This window comes from Podarcis pityusensis (genome assembly GCF_964106645.2).
Source record: "Podarcis pityusensis genome assembly, chromosome: Z".
NCBI classification, from domain to species: domain Eukaryota; kingdom Metazoa; phylum Chordata; class Lepidosauria; order Squamata; family Lacertidae; genus Podarcis; species Podarcis pityusensis.
The window spans coordinates 4,567,129-4,588,018 of NC_138044.1; the positions used below are offsets into that span (position 1 = coordinate 4,567,129).

The 20,890-nt window shown below is 44.1% G+C and overlaps 1 protein-coding gene across 4 annotated transcripts in view; it reads left to right on the top strand.

The window, feature by feature from the left end:
- COL27A1 (collagen type XXVII alpha 1 chain) overlaps nt 1–20,890 on the top strand; it is a 264,834-nt gene that overhangs the window by 171,546 nt on the left and 72,398 nt on the right. For all 4 annotated transcript variants that reach the window (XM_080990772.1, XM_080990773.1, XM_080990774.1 and 1 more), the window contains 6 exons: nt 9,358–9,411; nt 13,784–13,828; nt 15,737–15,781; nt 17,911–17,964; nt 19,355–19,408; nt 20,554–20,607. In XM_080990772.1, the coding sequence (XP_080846898.1) occupies nt 9,358–9,411; nt 13,784–13,828; nt 15,737–15,781; nt 17,911–17,964; nt 19,355–19,408; nt 20,554–20,607 (306 nt within the window). The remainder of the gene's footprint in view (nt 1–9,357; nt 9,412–13,783; nt 13,829–15,736; nt 15,782–17,910; nt 17,965–19,354; nt 19,409–20,553; nt 20,608–20,890) is intronic.

Sequence of the window (20,890 nt, forward strand, 5' to 3'; positions counted from 1 at the left end):
AAGCACTTCTGGAGGCCCTGCTGTTAAATTAGGGTCACTGCGGATCATTGTGCTCATGAAATCAAGGCTGAACAATGCACTAAGGGCCAAGCTACAAGGTGACATTATTCACATGTTTAAACAATTGTGCTTAACCTGGCTTTTACTGTGACCCAAACGCCTGGTCCATCCATCATGCGTAAAGCTTTCCTGTAGGTTAATCTTTCAAATAGGCTTATGGCAGTTATTAGCCGACAAAGAAATGCTACTATTGCCTTCTAGGGAGAGAGTGCTCTGTCACTGTTCCATAAGGGTATAGGAAGCCGCAGATTGATTCCACAAGAAACAGCTGTCTTGAAGCATGGTGTGATCTATCTGGGCTCTTATGTTCTTTGATGGAGCACAAGTGGGGAATCCTTTTCTGCCTGAAGGCCATGTTCCTTTCTGGGCAACTTTCTAAGGGCCACATACCAGTGGTGGGGTAGGCAAGAAGCAAGAGTGGGCTGAGCAACTAATGCAGATTTTACCTTTGTACAGTAGGCTAGTTTCTACACATACTGGGAAACCTCTTCTTTATGGTCCGTTACTGCATCTCATAGGGACGCGGGCGGCGCTGTGGGTAAAACCTCAGCGCCTAGGGCTTGCCGATCGCATGGTCGGCGGTTCGAATCCCCGCGGCAGGGTGAGCTCCCGCCGTTCGGTCCCAGCTCCTGCCCACCTAGCAGTTCGAAAGCACCCCTAAGTGCAAGTAGATAAATAGGTACCTCTTTATAGCGGGAAGGTAAACGGCGTTTCCATGTGCTGCGCTGGTGCTGGCTTGCCAGAGCAGCTTCGTCACGCTGGCCTTGTGACCCGGAAGTGTCTCCGGACAGCGCTGGCCCCCGGCCTCTTAAGTGAGATGGGCGCACAACCCTAGAGTCGGACACAACTGGCCCATGGGGCAGGGGTAGCTTTACCTTTACTGCATCTCATAATGAAATGGTACTGTGCTGCAGCTGTGTTTGGGCTCCAGGTTTGAGGAGGCCCTCTGGGAAAATGTGTTCTGGTCAGCCCCTTCATATATTGATGGGCTTCCCATTGGCTTATCTGTCAGTGGCAGCAACAGCTGCACTGTGATTTGCACTGATTTTAAATACCCATAATGCATCACTCCAAGGCACTGGTGGAAATTTAAATAGTATCTTCTGCTTAGTATCCACCATTTAAATTTCCAGTCAGGGATGTTATGCTTAGTGAGAATGACAGTTGACTTCCAGACCCATCTGTTTGGGATTGGGTACATTTGAGAAAACAACTGTTCTAACAGTGAAGAACAAACAGATTGCATTTGTACAGATTAGTGTAATACTGGATAATAAAATTTCATTTGATTATTATGAAAGGTTGCATCCCATTTTTTCATGAGTACTGGGTGGTTTCCTACAATAGTCCAAACAACCCACGTGTTCCGTGAACATTTGCCACATGTAGTATAATGAAAATGGACTGTGCTTGGCTCTAGCCACTCTGACCTGGAACATCAATTTCTCAGCCAGTGCTATGGACCATACTAGCATGCCAAGAGTCTGTGTCAAGACCAGCCCCAGTTTTCCACCCATGCCGCTGGTAACAGAAAAACTAAGATATCATTGTTAGGATAACCTTGAGCAGGTGTGACTCTAAGCCCAAGTATGGCCTGTGCAGGAGACTTTTCAATTGTTATGTTGCATATCAAGTTGATTTACTTGAAGGGATGGGGTCAATAGTGAGCCCATCTGGGGAGTTGGGGGTCTGGACAGCTGCCTAAGGTTTCTAGATGGTGGTATTGACCTGGGATTAAAGATGAGTGAAAAATTGGATTCCGTTCACATTTAAATGTGAAACTATCAAATTTTCATTTTCTGAAACAATATGTGGACTTTCTTCAAAACGCTGCCTTTCTTCAAAATTCTCCATTCTCCAGTGTTTGCAGTGCTGTTCTCCAGGCATGTAATGTGCACAAAACTGCATACTAAAGTGTGATGTTAGTGAAAACAACATGAAAAAAGGGGGATGACATTACAAAAATGTGTATGACATACATAACTGCATATCATAATGTGGTGAAATTCACAAAATGCTGGTGAATTTTCATGACACTCTTTCTTTCTTTCTTTCTTTCTTTCTTTCTTTCTTTCTTTCTTTCTTTCTTTCATGGCACTCATGTTTCAGCAAGGATCGCATACCATGACTCTGGTGCCACCAGTGAAAAGGCCCACCTCTGTGTCCCCCACAAGCCAATAGGCTTTAATTAACCTCCCACATGCCTAGTAAAATTGTTACAGGATGAGCAACTTGTGTTGCATACTTAAGCAGCTCTGCCCTAACCAACCTCACCCTAATCATCTCATGTGAACAAGCCTTTAATTTCATCGTCATTCTTTTCCTTTTCCTTTTCGTTTTGGTTTTGTTAAGTTTCTGAGGGGCAGTAATTCCAGATCCTGTCCTCTTCAGCATTCCCTGTGTTTCTGATCCCACATCCAAGGATGTAATTCAAATCAGAATGGAAAGACATTAATGCAGCTTTTTGCCAGATGCATGTGGATTCTGTCAGTGTTTAATTTCGGTTTTGAAGGCAAGACTAATGGCTGATCTGGTTTTGATTGAGAAGAACAATGGAGATTTTTAGGGGTCTCTGCTTAAATGTTTATAGTTATTAGACTGAGAAAACACCGTGTAAACTTCTGGGGGGAGGGGACAGAAACGACCTTTTAGATAAATATACCTCCTAATAGAAGAATATAATTTTGTTCTGATTTAGTTGAGGCTTTCCCATTCCCTCTTAGAAAAAAAAAGTTTTATTTTGTTTTTTTGTTTAAAAAAACTAATATAGGAAGTCTATTTTTGTTCCATTCTTCAGAAATACCGTTTTTCCTCTTTTGGATGAGTCCCAGATTTTCAGCAAAATGATTTAATCTAAGGATTAATTTTAAACACATGCCAAAGACTGCTCATGCCCTCTACACATGCACCAAATCCTCTCTGGAATTAAGTCCATATGTGTTGGGGTTCAGGATTAGATTCCCTGGTTGGATGCAAATCTGGGCCACTTCATGAATGGCCACTCTCATGATCATACCTAGGGCTACAGCTGATGGGAGCCAGAGTCCATCAACATCTGGAGTGGCCACAGCTCCCCCACTCCTCGTCCGTGTTGTTAATAGAACTGGTTTTTAATCTGCCATTTTCTGGGGAGAGAATCCATAGCTTTCATCAGTTTCTCAAAGAAATCCATGACCCAATAAAAGTTGAGAATGGCTGGACTTGAAAATCTTATGCAATTTCAATTTGGCCTTCTCTCTTGTGGCCTTTTAGCAGTCCTTAACAATTTATTTATTTTCTACTCAGCTTTTTATAGACTGTGTTGCTGGTTCTCATTTATATAATTTTAATCAGATGCTAGTTTTATTACATGCTAGCATATTCCATTGTTGTATTATGCTTTGCAAAGTTTTCTTTGCAAGCCTCTTCCTGTGATGGCTAGGGTGGTCATTTGTCCTGCTTTGCAGAGGAAAGTCTTCTGTTTGAAAGCATCTCTGTCTGAAAGACTCTCCTCCAGCCAAGTGTTGTGTAAAGATAAAGGGGTAGTTTCCAACTAAGTTCTGTTCAGAGCAGACCCACTGAATTAATGAATCCAAGTTAGTTGTGGCCATTTGTTTCAATGGATTATATCCAACAATAGTCCTACTCAGAATAGGCCCATTGAAGTTAATATATGTGACCAACTTCTGTCCATTACTTCCAGTCTGCTCTGACTAGGACTTAGTTGGATACAACTCAATGAGTCTACCCTGAGTAGCACCATCACTGGATATAATCCGGAATCTTTCAGCCATAAAATGCTTGGGTAGGCAAGAATGTTTTCAGCTTCTCCTGAATGTCAATGATGAACAGAAAGGTAATTCCAGAAATAAGGAATTATCCTTGTGAAGACCCTGTCATGGGTGAATACCAACCTGGCAGTCCCCAGTGGTGTCACTGCCAATAGGACCTTCCCTGCCAGTTGCAGGGCCTGAGATAGTTAATACTGGGGAAGGTATTCTTTTAGGTTTTGGGTCCCAATACCATTTAAAGCTTTGTGTGCTATTTCTAACACATTGAACTGAGCCAAAGTAGCTAATTGATAGCCACTTCTGATGAAAAGCATTACATAAACACACTAAATAAATGGATAAAGCATTAATAATTACAGTGGTGCCTCGCAAGACGAAATTAATTCGTTCCGCGAGTTTTTTCGTCTAGCAAATTTTTCATCTTGCGAAGCAAGCCCATAGGGAAATTCGTCTTGCGAAGCACCTCAAAAAACGAAAAACCCTTTCGTCTAGCGAGTTTTTCGTCTTGCGAGGCATTCGTCTTGCAGGGCACCACTGTATGTTGTTGTTAGTGTATTAATTTATACACTGCTTAATGCCAAAATAGGCTTCTTAGCAGTTTACAAAGTAAAAATATAATAATTACTGCCTCTTTTAGTTGCTCTGAAATTACCTAGAAGGAAGCAGGGGGATAAGGAAAAACTTCTGAAAGCTAAGATAAACAAGAAGGAAAAGAACAAGAGGAGAGGAACTCTGATGAGATGGAGGGATGGGGCAGTTTCAGGAGTTGTTGTGGGCCACATGCCACCTACCTGTGACCTGGAGGACCAGAATCTTAGGTATATGTTTACTCCATCTTATGGGCACGCCAGTCTTATATCTCCCAGAAGATTTTGCCACTGAAACAGTTTGTTAACTGTGGACTAGTTCCATCACATAGCAAGGAACACGTCATAACCTTTTAAATATATTTCTGGAAGTTGGTGCAATTCTTGGAGGGCCTCCTGGCTGCTGATGAGCCATTTCTTGGCCCAGGGCTGCCATTTCTCTTGTTCATCTGTGACTGCCACTGTCAGCTAACAGAGGTTTCACAGGCTTCAACTAATTGGTGCAATGTTGCCTCTAGGATATTGCACCTAGGAGGTAGGAACAGGTAGAACTTGTTCATAGTCATATCCTAAATGCAAACAGAAAGATGTTCACAGTGTGAGGTCAGTGGTTGATAAAATGGACAGTGAAGGGATTAGTTCAGTTTACACTTTGAAGAGGACTGCTGTGTTGGGCATGGCGGAGAGCAGCTGCATTAAAGTTACAGCATTTCAGTTGCTTCTATAGTTGTTGGCAGCATTAGGTGTACCTCATCAGGGTGTTTGGCCTTTGCATCCTGTGGTTTTTCCAGTATTTTGTACTACAGAGTACAGTGCAATCACATCTTAGGTGCAATGAACTTCTGCGATTTCAACTTTGTGTGGTTGAAAGCTGTCTAATTAAACCCCCACAAAATAAGCTATCTGATTAAAACTCTTGGATGCAAGGGCGAGAGCTTAAAAGCTCCTTTCGCACCAAGTTTTTCCAGCACAGGAAGAGCTTTTAATCTCACCCCCTTGCTTACTGGGCTCAGGGATGCTCTTGCATTTAACCACCACAACAATCCTGTTAGGAGATAGGTAAGGCTGAGAGGCAGTGACTGGTCCAAGATGAAAGCTTCATGGCCAAGTGTGGATTTGAACCTCGGTCTCCCAGGACCTAGTTCAATACTCTAACCACTGCACCTAACTGATGCTAGTGAAATTCAGTTAAAATGCCTATTGCCTGCTTGGAAAGGAAAATAGTTGTTGGTGTCCATCTGGCTTGGGAGACAATGGAGTGTTCCTCCAAGGGTGAAGTCAAACTGCTGTGTTAGCACCACCAAAGGGACCTCCCTGGAGCGCAAGCCTGAGCAGTGGGTATGGAGGTCCTGAGCTCAACTCTTGGAATTGCTGATGTGGTCCAAATGAAAGCAAAGCAATACATCTGGCGCCACCTTGGCTGCAGGAGTTGCCAGAGGGAGGCATACAAAGCACCTTTCAATCGTCTTAGGAACCCCTCTGCAGATTTGTATAGGGTTTACTCCTTAGCCTTTTGTTCCCCTGAAAACATTCCACAAAGCAGTGGAGGTTTAGGATCAGAGTTTTCTTTCTCCTGGATGGACTACCTTCCCAGGCTGATGAGCCCCATCTGCCCCTCATTTCCCTCTACAGCACATGCAGAAACTGCCTTCTTGACTGCTAGACCACCTCTTGGTCTCATCCGCTCAATCCGCTGCAGCCTGTCTTTGCATGCAGGGGAAGTCTGTAACTCACCTGGGGTTGGAGAGCCATCTGCTTCCCTAACCTTGTTTAGCTGGCCAGTTGAAGCCATTCCTGGGGTGTGGCCGCTGCCACATGCTAACAGGACAGCTTCTAGGAGCCACAGGTGAGCACTGAGGGCAGAGCAAGGACCAAAGGAGGGCAAACTACCTTAGAAGGAGCATGACTGACCCCCACCAGAGATACTACCCCTCCCCCAACACTCCAAAGGGAAATAGTAAATAAGTAAGTAATATATTGAAAGGGGCAGGAAGAAGGACTTGGGACTATCATGCGTATGATGATATGCCTTTCGTGCTTTATCAGTGGCATAGTAATGCCAAATGAGACGCAGAATTGTTGGGACTTTCCAGCCCTTCCTTACCCTGTGTGTTAGATTGCTGGATTCCCCTGATATGTGAGAACCAGTTATCGTAAAGGGATGGGGGTAGGCAGCTTCAGATTTTGTGTGACAGGAGATAGCTGCTGCCCCACCATCTGGGGCCAAGTCATCAGTCCCACCTGCCAGTTAAAACAAACAAATAAGTAAATAAAGTGCAGGATCTCTGCATTTACAACTGCCTCCTGTCCACCAAGCTTTCAGCTGTTTGGGCTCCTGCTGCGATCTTGCCATCACAGATTGGCCAGGAGTTCCTGCCTTGCTTTTAAAAAATAAATAAAACAAAAAAGGACATTGACAGGGTTTTGCGTGCTGTAGCAGTTTGGCTGTCTTCCCCGCTGCACATCTTATACAGTTACACTACCGCTCTGTGTGACTCTTCCTCTCTCTCATACTGTACTCACTTTGGTCAGTGTTGGCTCTCAGTTTTGTTGGCTCCAAGTCTGCATCATGATTATCACGTTTGGCTCCACTTTTCTTTCCTCCTTCCCCTCTCCCATTTCCTTGCTGGCCCACCTCTCCTCTCCTCTCCTTCTTTCCTCCCGGCTGATTTGCATGTTACATTCAGCTGTCTGCTTAAGAGTTTGCATGAGTGGGCTGCTTGCATGAGCTGTACTGTGTGTGGGAGGAAAAGGAAGCTGAACCAGGGATTTCCATTTCCAAGTGCTCCCAACCCCACTATTCACAGAAGTCTAGTGTTGCACAATCACGCCTGTCTTGCATGTGTGTCTTTCATGTGGTGTGTAGTGGTTCAGAGTGTTGTACTAGGACCAGGGAATTTTAGGTTCAAATCCCTGCATGGCCAAGAACCTTACTGGGTAGTATGGGGCCAGTCTCAAACTCTCAGCCTAGCCTACCTCACAGGGTTGTTCTGAGAAGAAAATGGTGAAAGAAGAACTAGTTAAAGGAGTAGTAAGATAAAAATTATAGGGTTGTACCCAACTAAATTCTCTTCAGACTCATTAAAGTTAATGTACTTAAGTTAGTAATATACATCAGTTTCAATGGGTATACTCTTGAGTAGGACTAACATTGGATACCACCCATAATTAAATATCGGCCATTATAATATGCAGTGGTACCTCGGGTTAAGAACTTAATTCGTTCTGGAGGTCCATTCTTAACCTGAAACTGTTCTTAACCTGAGGTACCACTTTAGCTAATGGGCCTCCCGCTGCCGCTGTGCGATTTCTGTTTTCATCCTGAAGCAAAGTTCTTAACCTGAGGTACTATTGCTGGATTAGCATAGTCTGTAACCTGAAGCGTCTGTAACCCGAGGTACCACTGTATTTATAATAAATTCATGTCGACTGGACAACTTGTGAGTTTCTGAATTCACAAATGAGTAGTTTATAAAATTCAGGGAATCCTCATTAAAACTTATGCATAAGGGCACTATACATTGGTGAGGCCATCCTGAATATCTAAGGAAGTCAATCCTGCTGCCTAGGCATCCACTACCCAACTGGGAATAGGGCTGTGCAGCCAATGTAGGATTAACCCCTGTCCTCCCGCTCTTGCTGGGTGGAAATGGTTTGGGGGAAATGGCTTGGTGGGCCAAGAGTGGCCTGTGGACTAGAGGTTCCCCACCTCAGGTCTGTCTAGCAGTCTATTATGGCTCCTGTAACAGGCAATCAAACACTCACACAAAGGTCTCTTCCTTTCCCATCATGTGCTCCCTTATCCGTTTTAACTGCAGATGCCAGGGATTAAACTTATGAAATTTTCAGGCAAAGTATGCATGGCCAATGGTCAGAGATGACGGAGCTTGTCCTCCAACAGCGTCTGGAGGAGCACCAGGTTAGGGAAGAGGGCCATACTTTGTGTTACTGCTCCAATCAGAGAATAAGAAAATGTGATTTTTAAAAAAAAAATCAGGAGTGGCAACCAAATCACAGAATTCTCTCCCAGAGAGGCCTGCCCTTTAGGAGATAATGAAGTCCACTCTGATCAGTTCTTGAAGTTTTGGGTTGCTACTTGATTCTGCTCCCCCCCCCCTTTCTTTTCCCTTCTTATTCAAGAGTTTGCAGGTTTCTTTGCTGCCTCTTTCTTTAATTTGTAGTCTTTAAAATGATGTACTAATGTTAAGCTTGCTCTTCTTTTTGTGTGGCATTGGTTTTAACCTGGTTGGCCACTGCGGGTGACTCATGGAGGCAGAAGGGCCAGATGTAAAGCATTTTGGGCCCTCTAGAGTGTCAGTATTTTATTGGATGGGGGGAATTAAACCACATATTGGTACATTGGCTTTAGTGAAATTAAAGTGGATTCATTGCCATACAGCAACAAATCCACTTTTTAAAAAGGAGCAGGTGTGTGTGTGTGGTTTGGAAAGTGACAGAGAAATGCACTGAATAGCAAGGAACGAATGAATGACTAGCATGAAGACATTTAACCCTCCCGCCTAGCAAAGCAGAATGAATTGCAGGATGTGTGCTGCTTGTAAACAAATCAGAGTGGATGCTCAGTTAAGATCTGCCACATAAGTGTTGCAGAAGCAAATCAAGTGACTGCTGAAAAAAATAGATTAACTGGCAGAGCCCCTAAACAAATGTCCTCAGCTCTATTTTGATCATGGGATAAGCCCAAGGTTCCTCACTGTCCTTTTGAAAGATTCTTACAAGAGAATACTTTTAACTCAACTTGGCCACTCTCCTTTAAAATTCTCTATTTGAGGGTTAGACAGTTTTTGCCATTTGTAGCTTGAGAGAGACACCTGCTGTTCATTCCTCGTATACAACTTTCTTCTCCTCCCCCGTCCCCACTTTTTAAAATGTTGTATATTTATGTATATTCATGTGTGCCTGTGTGTGTTTTTCCCTAGGGTGCTCGAGGTCCTGATGGACTAGTGGGTGAACCAGGGCCGCAAGGTGCTAAGGTGAGCCCCCCACCAGATCCAGAGACTGTTAGTTGTGGCTAGATTGTTTTGGGGCATGCTATGAACTTTGTCCATTGCACTGTGGGAAACTAAGGAGCTGGTTTCCTGACCCTGCACCCTGTGAATGTTTCGCCGCCTTGCAAGGCAGATGCTGAACCAGGTTTAGTTGGACTTGTGTGACCCTTTCAGTTTGTGATGGAGATTAAGAAGTGTATGGTCTCGCGCATATGTTGAAGTTCTGCCCACTACTTTTAATGGTTCCTTAGTGGTGAAATAAGCATAGTTTACACGTGCTCAAAAACACTCTCTTCTGTTTGTTATTTCTCATTACTGTTTGCCAAAGTGCATAATTACCTGGTTTGGAATATGGATTTTTCTGGCCCTTAATGTTAAGAAGCATTATTAATTGAGCGTCATTTCTCAGAGAAGTTCTTTTCTGGCCCTTGTATTCATTACCCTAGAAATGTTTATTTTTTTCAGTGAAATTCTGGCCACTTCACCGTAGCTCAGGCAGGCAAGCTTTTTCTAATAGGCTTCCAAGAGTGGAAATACCAACCCAGTTCAGAATATGACTGAAGGGAGTTCACCAATCACCACTTCAAATATGCCAGAGCATATTCTTATTTTCATGTTATTTATTAATTACAGCCCACCTGTCCTCCAAGCAGCTCAAGTTACAATATTCACCCCCTCTCCATTTTATTTTCATAATGATCCTGTGAGAGACAGCTATTGGGTCAAGCTCATCCAGGGAGTGGGATTTGAAGTCTCCCTTGTCCTAGTCTGACACTCCAGCTGCTGACTCACATATATGTGTGTAGAGTTATATTTTGGGCAATGAATGTAAGTTCGTCATCATCATCATTACATTTTAATAGCTAGAAGAAAAGCAAAGAAAGAAAAAAAGCGACAGAGAAAAATGCTCACACCATCAGTTCACTTTAAGGATGCAGTAATCATCTTCACGGGGACGCGGGTGGCGCTGTGGGTAAAACCTCAGTGCCTAGGACTTGCCGATCGTATGATCAGCGGTTCGAATCCCCGCGGCGGGGTGAGCTCCCGTCTTTCGGTCCCAGCTCCTGCCCACCTAGCAGTTCGAAAGCACCCCTAAGTGCAAGTAGATAAATAGGTACCGCTTTATAGCGGGAAGGTAAACGGCGTTTCCATGTGCTGCGCTGGTGCTGGCTCGCCAGAGCAGCTTCGTCACGCTGGCCACGTGACCTGGAAGTGTCTGCGGACAGCGCTGGCTCTCGGCCTCTTAAGTGAGATGAGCGCACAACCCTAGAGTCAGACATGACTGGCCCGCACGGGCAGGGGTACCTTTACCTTTACCTTAATCATCTTCACATCCCCCTTAAATTAAGTACAGTAGTTGATATAAATGATCCAGATGTCCTAATAGATATCCACTGATGCTTCTGGGAAATACGTTCAAATGTAGCAAGGGTAGTGAGATCCTCAAACCATTGCGTGCTCATCCTTCCAGACTTGAAATATAAGCCTCCAAACAACCACAAGTACTCACAAATTCTACTTCTGTTGTCCTGCCATTGATAGGAATACAAGTTGTGAATGGGCAAATGTATGATTATGAGTACATGCATACATACATAGTTTTATTTGCATGCCTTTCCAGGGACTCAGCTATACAGCTGCAAATAAAGCGTTTTAAGTGTGTTTTAAGTTTAATATACAACGTGCCACTAGATGGCGATGGTGAGTCTTATGGAAAATTCAATGTATTTTAAAAAACGCTTTTTAAAAAAGCATTTTCAGAATGGTTTTTATATGTGTGTAGATTCCACCCAGGATTCAAACCATGCCCAAGGTGGCTTGCAAGATGAAAAAAAAAAAAATACACAACTTCAATGTAACAAAAGTAGTCATAGACAATAAATCAAACATTCAAAAAATACACAACCAAATCATACTATTTTGACATAAATCACGAGATCTAAAGTAAAGATACAAAAAAGCCCCATACAGCAACAATACCTCTACTACCCCTGCACAAGAGTCAGTTCATCAGCCTCAGCTTCTGCAGCTGGAGTCAGTCAGGGTCCCACGCTGCCAGGCCAGGTACGGAAAGGCATGAAAGGCAATGAGCAAGTCATCCAGGAGTCACAGCCAAGATAGTCTCCCTGCATGAGACTGGTAAAACTATAATGATGATGATGATGATGATGATGATGATGATGATTTATTATTTATATCCCGCCCATCTGGCTGAGTTTCCCCAGCCACTCTGGGCGGCTCCCAATCGAGTGTTAAAAACAATACAGCATTAAATATTAAAAACTTCCATAAACAGGGCTGCCTTCAGATGTCTTTTAAAGAGAAGATAGCTGCTTATCTCCTTCACCTCTGATGGGAGGGCATTCCACAGGGCGGGTGCCACTACCGAGAAGGCCCTCTGCCTGGTTCCCTGTAATGGTTCTCGCAATGAGGGAACCGCCAAAAGGCCCTCGGCCCTGGATCTCAGCGTCCAGGCTGAACGATGGGGGTGGAGACACTCCTTCAGGTATACAGGACCGAGGCCGTTTATACCTAGAACCCACGGACAAGCAACCTATTGTGATGTAGAGAGTTGGCTGAAAGCTGAGGTTTTAAATTGGGTCAGAACTTTAGAATATTCATGCTAGCTCATCTGCTGAACAGGGCAGTCTCCCAGGCTGGCAGAAGCATTGCTGTCAATCTCCAGGTTTGACCTTGAAGCTTTCAGGGTTTGGCCTCCTTCTCAAAGCTAAATGAAGTTAAATATCAGGGTGAAGGGTCAAAAGACAAAAAAAGTGGTGTTTCCCTCCAGGATTTTTCCATCCCCCTTCCCATTCTGATGTTTAACTCACACCTTTTCTGCAATGTGTTTTTACAGTCTTGACTAGGATGGGGAAGAAATTCGATTCTGTCTGCATTTAAGAGGCAAACGTACCTCATTATCTTTATTTAGACTTCATCTGAATTCAGTACATACCTTACTTATTTGCACAGATATGATCTCTGTGAATTCATGGTGGCTAAAATATTGCCAAAGCAACCAAAGGCAAAGCCTTTTTATTTTGGAGTCAACAGAATGCTCACACATGGCTAAAAATAATCCATCTGTGCAGAAAGTCAGAACAGTTCTTATCATGAGAAAGCTTTCAAAGGGCTATTGGAAATCAGGACTCTTGATATAATACCCTGAAGGTTTGCAGAGTTTGGCTCTGGCAGCACACAGCAGGGCAGGATTTTTCAAAGCCACATCTGAGCCCTCTTCCACCCCACTGGAAAGCATTTGGCCCAATCCTCTGGTGTAGCTAAAGGCTCCTCATTCACACTTCCAGTCGCCTCACCATTTTCTCCTGGGAAAACCTGCTGTTTACCTCTGGATTGAAGCAAACGTCAATCAGGATTTCTCCAGATTGGTGTTTGCTCCAATTTGGCCTTAAAGAGCAGGTTTCCCAGGGGAAAGCAAGAGGGCAAAGGCAAAACCACTTGGGCCCAAGCAGAAAACCACTTGGGCCTGTGCTTTCTAAGCATGGGGCAAGTGGAGGTGTGGATGAGCCTTAAGTCAAAGCATTTTTCCGCTTGCCTACCTATGCCGCCATTTTCTCCCACTTCTTCATTTGATTCCCTGCTTCAGACAGTAAGCCTCGTGGGGGCAAGGACCTCTCCTATCTTTCTTTTGTAAGGTGCCATGCACATAAAGGTAAAGGTAAAGGGACCCCTGACCATTAGGTCCAATCGTGGATGACTCTGGGGTTGCAGCGCTCATCTCGCTTTATTGGTCGAGGGAGCTTCCGTGTCATGTGGTCAGCATGACTAAGCCGCTTCTGGCGAACCAGAGCAGTGCACGGAAACGCCGTTTACCTTCCCGCTGGAGCAGTATCTATTTATCTACTTGCACTTTGACGTGCTTTTGAACTGCTAGGTTGGCAGGAGCAGGGACCGAGCAACGGGAGCTCACCCCGTCGCGCGGGTGCGAACCGCCGACCTTCTGATCAGCAAGCCCTAGGCTCTGTGGTTTAACCCACAGCGCCATCCGCGTCCCATGCACATAGATGGCACCATATACCTGTAAGATTTCTCACTCCAACTGATCACTGTGTTCTTCAGGTGAGGACCTCCTGCAGATGCCATCTTATCAGCAGGTCTGTTCCACACAATATAGGAATCAGGTACCTATCTTTTAGAGTTCCCTCAGATATTAGATGGGCAGAGACTTAGTGTTGCCTGCTGAAGACCTTCCTCCTCCAACAAGCCTTTTAAGGAGAGATATTTCCCAGTCCACCTCTGTGTTTCCTGCCCTGGGCTCCTTCAGGAGCAAGGATGGGAGAGAATAACAGTAATAATAAAAATAATATTAATAAACTTCCTTTCTTCCTTTTAACAGGGTCTTCCAGGACATCCAGGGAAACAGGGACCAGATGGGCAACAGGTAAGTCAGTTAAACTTTGGAGTGTCTGAAAGAGATGTGCACATTAATTCCATTCTGCAAAACTGAATTTGGGCTGTTTTTAACTCAGATCTAGTTTTAGTAGGACTCCCTGAACTATACTATGGCTAAAAAAGAAAATGAACAATAGCAACAAAATGATTCCCCCATCCCCATACTCCACCTGCCCTCCCCCAGAACCTAACAACAATTTATGGGCCACAGTGCAATGCAGATCTAAGTCTATTGAATTTTGTGTGCATAAATGCATAGGCACATTTTAACAGAGTGGCCTTGCCACAGTAGAACTGCACTTCCCCTGATTGGGCCAGATGTACCATATTCTCTGTAGGATCATAGAAGAAAATGATCCGGCCAGTTTTCAACATAAACCAGCTGTGCACAGGGCTCTTTGACTGACAACAGTGACATCACAGACCCACTTCTCCCAGTGCTGCTTTCCAAAACACAGACTAGGGTTTTACTGTGGGGGTGGAGTGAATAATGTACTGTGAAACACTCTTTTAATTGGACAAACTTGTAATGAGCTTGAGGGCAGGATGCAAAGAGGCAGACAGCTTGCCAGAACTCTGGATGGGGACTGCAAAAGAGGAAAGCAGCCCTAGATTTGGAGACAACCATATGTTATTTGGGGCACTTTCAGACTATTGCTATCTTCAAGTGGGATCCAAACACATACTGGCAAATTCAGGTAACACCACTAAGCCTGGTTGGATGGGTCTTGCGCAACAAGCCCACTCGCGCCCCCCCCCCCAAATATCAGATTTGTTGTGATAAGGAAAGTGGCGGGAGAATTCCTTTGGAAACTATGGGCTAACAATTGCTTGCATTGTACTTCATTGCATTTTTGCCTAACCTTCCTGAAAAAAAATATCAGGATGAATGCTCAATAAACAGATCTTTTGGAAGCGACTGTAAAGGGTGAATTGTGGGGTGGGAGCCAAGCTTCCCCCACAAAAGAGTGGGGAAACACACTGACCACTCTTACCTATCTATGCACACATTACCTGTCCTAGGTAAGGTACCCATGCCAGTAACGAGAAACTGATATGTGAATGGTTCTCTCCTTAAGTTTATACATAGGAGAAAGAACAGGCAATTCTTTCCTAAAGGATTCATACTAGTTATTTTATTCCCCCTCCCCCCCAAAAAAAAACCCACAAGAGGAGGTTAACCATACGCCTAGTTATATCATAGAGGATCCTTCTCTCAACAGGCTTCTCAGCAAACTGTAGCACAAGATGGACTTAAGACAAAAATGTGTGCAGGCTCTGGGAGGCGGGGGAATGTGTGAAATACAGGCCCCAGACACAAATTCACCTCTGGAAAAATTAAGATGGCAAGTGGCCCGAGTCTCACCAGCAATGTGCTTAGCAGCATTCCCAGCCCCTCTCTAAGCCAGCCTTCATTGATCTGGTGCTTTCCCGGCTGTTTTGGACTACAACTCCCATCCGTTCCAGCCAACAACACTGGGGGTGATGGGAGTTGTAGTCCATAACAGCTAGAGGGCATCATATTGGTGAAGATTGTGGTTAGCAAATGGTATAGGTTTTGCTTTGCTTTGCTTTGCTTTTCAAAAATGGTTAAAACGGAGGAAGGACCAGCCTTCAACACAGGAATTCTGGAACCTGTAGCGCTCCATGTATTGCTGGACTATAACTCCCCTTACCACTGTCACCTGACCTACATTGGTTGGGGCTGGTGGGAGCTGGAGTCCAGCAACATCTGGAGGGCCACAGATTCCCCCAGCCCTTCTCTGAACAGCCACCCCACCTGGATTGTCCCTGAAGTGTAGTCAGCATCCTTTATCTTCCACTGTGCTTTTGCTGCCAGCTTACCAAGGCATGTTTTTGTTTGGATTCATACTCATAACTGTAACTGTGTTTTCAGGGAAAGATAGGAGAGACTGGTGAGATGGGATCTCGTGGCTTCCCTGTAAGTTCATGCTGCATCCTGTTTTATAGCAAACTTGTGTTTCTTTACTTAATAATTTTATCTGTTTATTTTGAGATGCACAACAAGCATCTCAGCAATGTATGGAAAGTAACGTGTTAGAGCTGAAGTACAAACAACATAATAAGCATTATATATACTGACTCTGTGACAGTCTCGAGGCTTATGAGCATGGCTTCTCGAGGCATTATCTTAATGCCCAGGCAGACTCATATAGATATAAAGGACTAAAACTGCAATACCTGAAGGCCTGCCTCTCTCTAGATGAACCAACTGGATCCTAAATAATAAAATTCCTTCCAGTAGCACCTTAGAGACCAACTAAGTTTGTTATTGGTATGAGCTTTCGTGTGCAATCACACTTCTTCAGATACCTATCTGAAGAAGTATGCATGCACACGAAAGCTCATACCGGTAACAAACTTAGTTGGTCTCTTAAGGTGCAACTGGAAGGAATTTTTTTATTTTGTTTCGACTATGGCAGACCAACATGGCGACCTACCTGTATCTACAACTGGATCCTGCAGTCATCATCTGAGGCCCATCTTTGTGTTCCTCCTCCACAAGAGGTCTGGAGGGAGGCAACCTGAGAATCTGCCTTTTCTGCAGTGGCTCCAATTTGTAGAATGCTCTCCCCTGGGCGGATCACCTGGCACCTTCTCCCTACATCTTTAGGCCCCAGGCAAAAATGTTTCTCTGTATCCAGGCCTTTGGTTGACTAGCACATCATTGGTTCGTTTTTGTTTTTATTACGTATTTTGTGTTCTCATTTTGTATTTTTATGTTGTGAACCACCCTGTGATAACACAAAATCACGTTCTGCTCCCTTCTCCCATTCCTCATTTTTGCCCAAAGTCAGTAAGTTCCAACATTCCTGCTGTTTCACAAATTAATCTTAACACAACTATTCTTTAGCAGGTGGAAGCTTACAATTATATGCCCAGGACCATTGATGCCTTTACACAATGCATAATTAATTATGTAAATTTGTTGCTGCAAGAAGTGGTGGTGGTTGCTGGCTTAGATAGCTTTAAAAGGGACTTCTGGTCATGATTATTGTGTTTGTATTTATTCTTATTTATTGTAAAATTTATTGCCTCTTGTTCAACGAATTGTCCCAGGGTGGGTTACATAAACATATTACAGTACAGTACATATATATATATTAGCCTGGAGAAGACAAGACTGAGAGGTGGTATGGTAGCCATCTTCTAATACCTGAAGGGCTGCCAGATGGAGGATGAGAGCCAGTGGTAGTATCATTACAATGGTTAGAGTGCTGGACTAGGACCTGGGGGATCAAGGGTTCAAATTCCTGCTCAACCATGAAGCTCACTGGGCATCTGATTGACCACTGTGATGTGGGAAACATAGACCATGGAGAAGATTTGTTTTCTGTTGCTCCAGAAGGTGGGAGCAGAATCAGCGACTGATTACAAGAAAGGTTATTTCAGCTAAACATTAGGAAGAACTTCCTGATGGTACAAGCAGTTTGACAGTGAAACAGACTGCCTTGGAAGATGATGGATTCTCCTTCATTAGAGATTTCTAAACAGAGACTGGATTCCCGGCCCCCGCCCCCAATCAAGAACATTTCAGGCATTAGTAGGAAATATGGTCCGGGATCCCTAGAAATAAATTATAAATCTGTGTCTAGATAGACCTTTGGCCTGACCTTGCAACCACTAGGGGTGAGGAATATTTGTGGGCCTTGCTGTCCTTGGCCTCTCATCAACTCCAGCCAGCATGGCCAAAGGTCAGGGATGACATGGTTTCTGTCCAACAGCATCTGGAGGGCCACAGGTTCCCCTTCACTAGGGGATTATGAGTTGATGTGGGTTTTGTTCCCCCCCCCCCTAAATGGAACGATATATGTGCCCTGATAGAATATCTAACAGGTTAAATTAAATGTCTTCATTGGTCATACCATTTCTCCGGAATTGGGTCAGTTGCCATTCCAGAGAGTGAGGCACTAGGTCATTTCTCCTTCCTAGTTCTGAATCACCTTCTTGCTCCTTTTATTTGCAAGGTGCTAATGAGTGACTAAGAGGTGTGAAAATCCGCACTTCAACCTCAAACTCTGAACTTTTTGTTGTCCTGCTTTATTCCAGGGTATCCAAGGACCTTCTGGACCCCAAGGAGCTAAAGGGCCTCCAGGAGACCCGGCAAGTACCCACCACAGCCCCCTCATCCCAGGCAACAACAAATCTAAACTTTCTTTCTAATGGGAGACAGGCTCCAGCAGGCTACTTCTGGGGAGAGAGTTCCATAATAGCAGAGCCACCAACACAATGCTCTCCTCCTGAACAGAGCATCCATGATCAAAGGCAGCCTACCTCTGAATACCAGTTGCTGGGACATGGGGAAGGGAGATGAATGATTCAATAATTCTGTGAAACTGTGGGAAGGACTTTATGTTCAGCTTGTGGGGGATATAACACTGGACCAGATGAACCTTTGATCTAATCCAGCAGAGATCTTCTAACTGTTCTTAGACATTAGACAGGCATTCCCAAATCCATAACAAAATGCAGCCTATAGGAGACTTCGGATGTGGTGATGACCACCCTAAAACAAGAATTGCAGTGGTACCTTGGTTCTCAAACTTAATCTGTTCCGGAAGTCCGTTCCAAAACCAAAGCATTCCCAAACCAAGGCGCACTTTCCCATAGAAAGCAATGCAAAACAGATTAATCTGTTCCAGACTTTTCAAAACAACCCCTAAAACAGGAATTTAACATGAATTTTACTATCTAACGAGACTATTGAGCCATAAAATGAAAGCAATAATCAATGTAATGTACTATAAAATAAATAAGTCAGTATTGTAGATGATAAAAATTAAAATTAAAAAAAAATCTTGCCTGCACTGATGATAGTCATTGTTTGGATGGGGGGCTTTTATCCATTTCTGCAGTTATACAATGAATCAATAAAACAAAAAACAAGTCACAGACACAAAAATGAAAAAGCCACACAAATGAAAACGCAAAAATAGCAAAAGCTTAAAGCACCAAATATCACCTCAGAACACTGCAATCAGAAATGGAAGACTTTCATTACTATGGGGGGGGGGAATTAAATTTGCAGCTTAAGTGTTAAATGGGAGGGGGAAAGCCTTAATTACTATGTGGGGCACTCAGATTTGCTGCACAACCATAAAAACGGAAACTCAGGAGCACGTTCGGCCTCCGGGGCAAAGTTGGAAAACCAGAACACCTACTTCCGGGTTTGCAGCGTTCGGGTTCTGAGTTGTTCAGGAACTAAGCTGTTGGAAAACTGAGGTACCACTGTAGACAAATCAGTGTAGGAGAGGTGGCTATTAATCATGGTAGCTAAACAGAACCTCCATATTCAGAGGCAGTCTACCCCTGCAATACTAGTTGCTGGAAGGGCAGTAGTTGTGGGGGGATGCATGCCCTGTTTATAAGCATTGCAGGGAGCATTGGCTGGCCATTATTGGGAGCAGGGTGCTTATTTACTCTATGTGGCCCTTTATTTTGATCCAGCAGGACGCTTTCCATACATTCTTAACAATATACATCTTTATTTCAGGGACCTCAGGGAGCTCAAGGTCCACCTGGGCCTTTGGGAGAAATTGGACATAAGGTAGAGAATAATCTCCCCCTCTCTCACACCTACCTCTTTAATCTTTGCAGAAGTCCATTCATGTCCTCTCATTCACAGGGTGTTTGATAATTGCAGGAAGAAACTTACTGGGTATGGGAGAAGAACTGCATTTCCCATGAATTTATTCCTGGCATTATTGGCATTTATTCCTGGGAAAATGCAATGGAGCCACTGGCTGGGAAAAGTCTCATTTGGATCCTCCACGGTGATAGTTCTGCCTGCAATGTATTTCAGTCAGTAAATCAATAAGTTTATTGTTCTAGGCAAAGGCCATGACTAGTTTGCAGCTACAATATGAATAAAATAATGTAGAACATGCATCTGTGATATAAACCAACATCTGTAAAGTAAGAAAAAGAAGATACAAGAGACACCACCAAGGTTAAATCCAGCTTAATTCCAAATTTATAATCACCAAAATACACCATATTAACTGCCTGACAAGACTTGTTATTTTCTCAAGTGAACTCCATTAAACTGATGGTACAATGATGGAGGAGGGGAAAGTGGACGTTACAATGACAGGACTAAAAAATGTACATGGCGGGTAGGAAATAGTGAGTTCAAATAGGTTTGTTGTTGTTGTTGTTTAGTCGTTTAGTCGTGTCCGACTCTTTGTGACCCCGTGGACCAGAGCACGCCAGGCACTCCTGTCTTCCACTGCCTCCCGCAGTTTGGTCAAACTCATGCTGGTAGCTTCGAGAACACTGTCCAACCATCTCGTCCTCTGTCATCCCCTTCTCCTTGTGCCCTCCATCTTTCCCAACATCAGGGTCTTTTCCAGGGAGCCTGCTCTTCTCATGAGGCGGCCAAAGTATTGGAGCCTCAGCTTCAGGATCTGTCCTTCCAGTGAGCACTCAGGGCTGATTTCCTTCAGAATGGATAGGTTTGATCTTCTGGCAGTCCATGGGACTCTCAAGAGTCTCCTCCAGCACCATAATTCAAAAGCATCAATTCTTTGGCGATCAGCCTTCTTTATGGTCCATATAGCTTATCTGTGGGTAATAGGTTATCTGTGGGTAATCATTGGGTAATTTATAATTGCATGTTCATTTGCTATACACATGTGTTCTCCATTTGTTGACAATGACCTTTTACTTTTTTCTTCCTCCCCACTCTACCAGGGACCTCCTGGCCTGGCAGGGCAGCGTGGACTTCCAGGAGAAACAGGCATGAAGGTAAATGGGGGTGGCAGGGGAACACACACCTCTATATGCGATGTTCAGTCAGAGGGGTAATTGTGGCTTTTGTTTCTGCAATGTCTTGGTGTCAAAGAGCGTTCTGGTCAGTAAATCATACAGTTCAAAGTTGGCATAGACTATTGGCAAAAACACAATCTGCACAGGAACATCACACCTATAAAGCATAGCAGCTCATCTCTGGCAAGTCTTGTCCCCAGTAGCAGACACTGAAGGTCCCTGCCTTCCCACAGTTCCCTCCTCTCCAGGGTTCCCCCAAAGC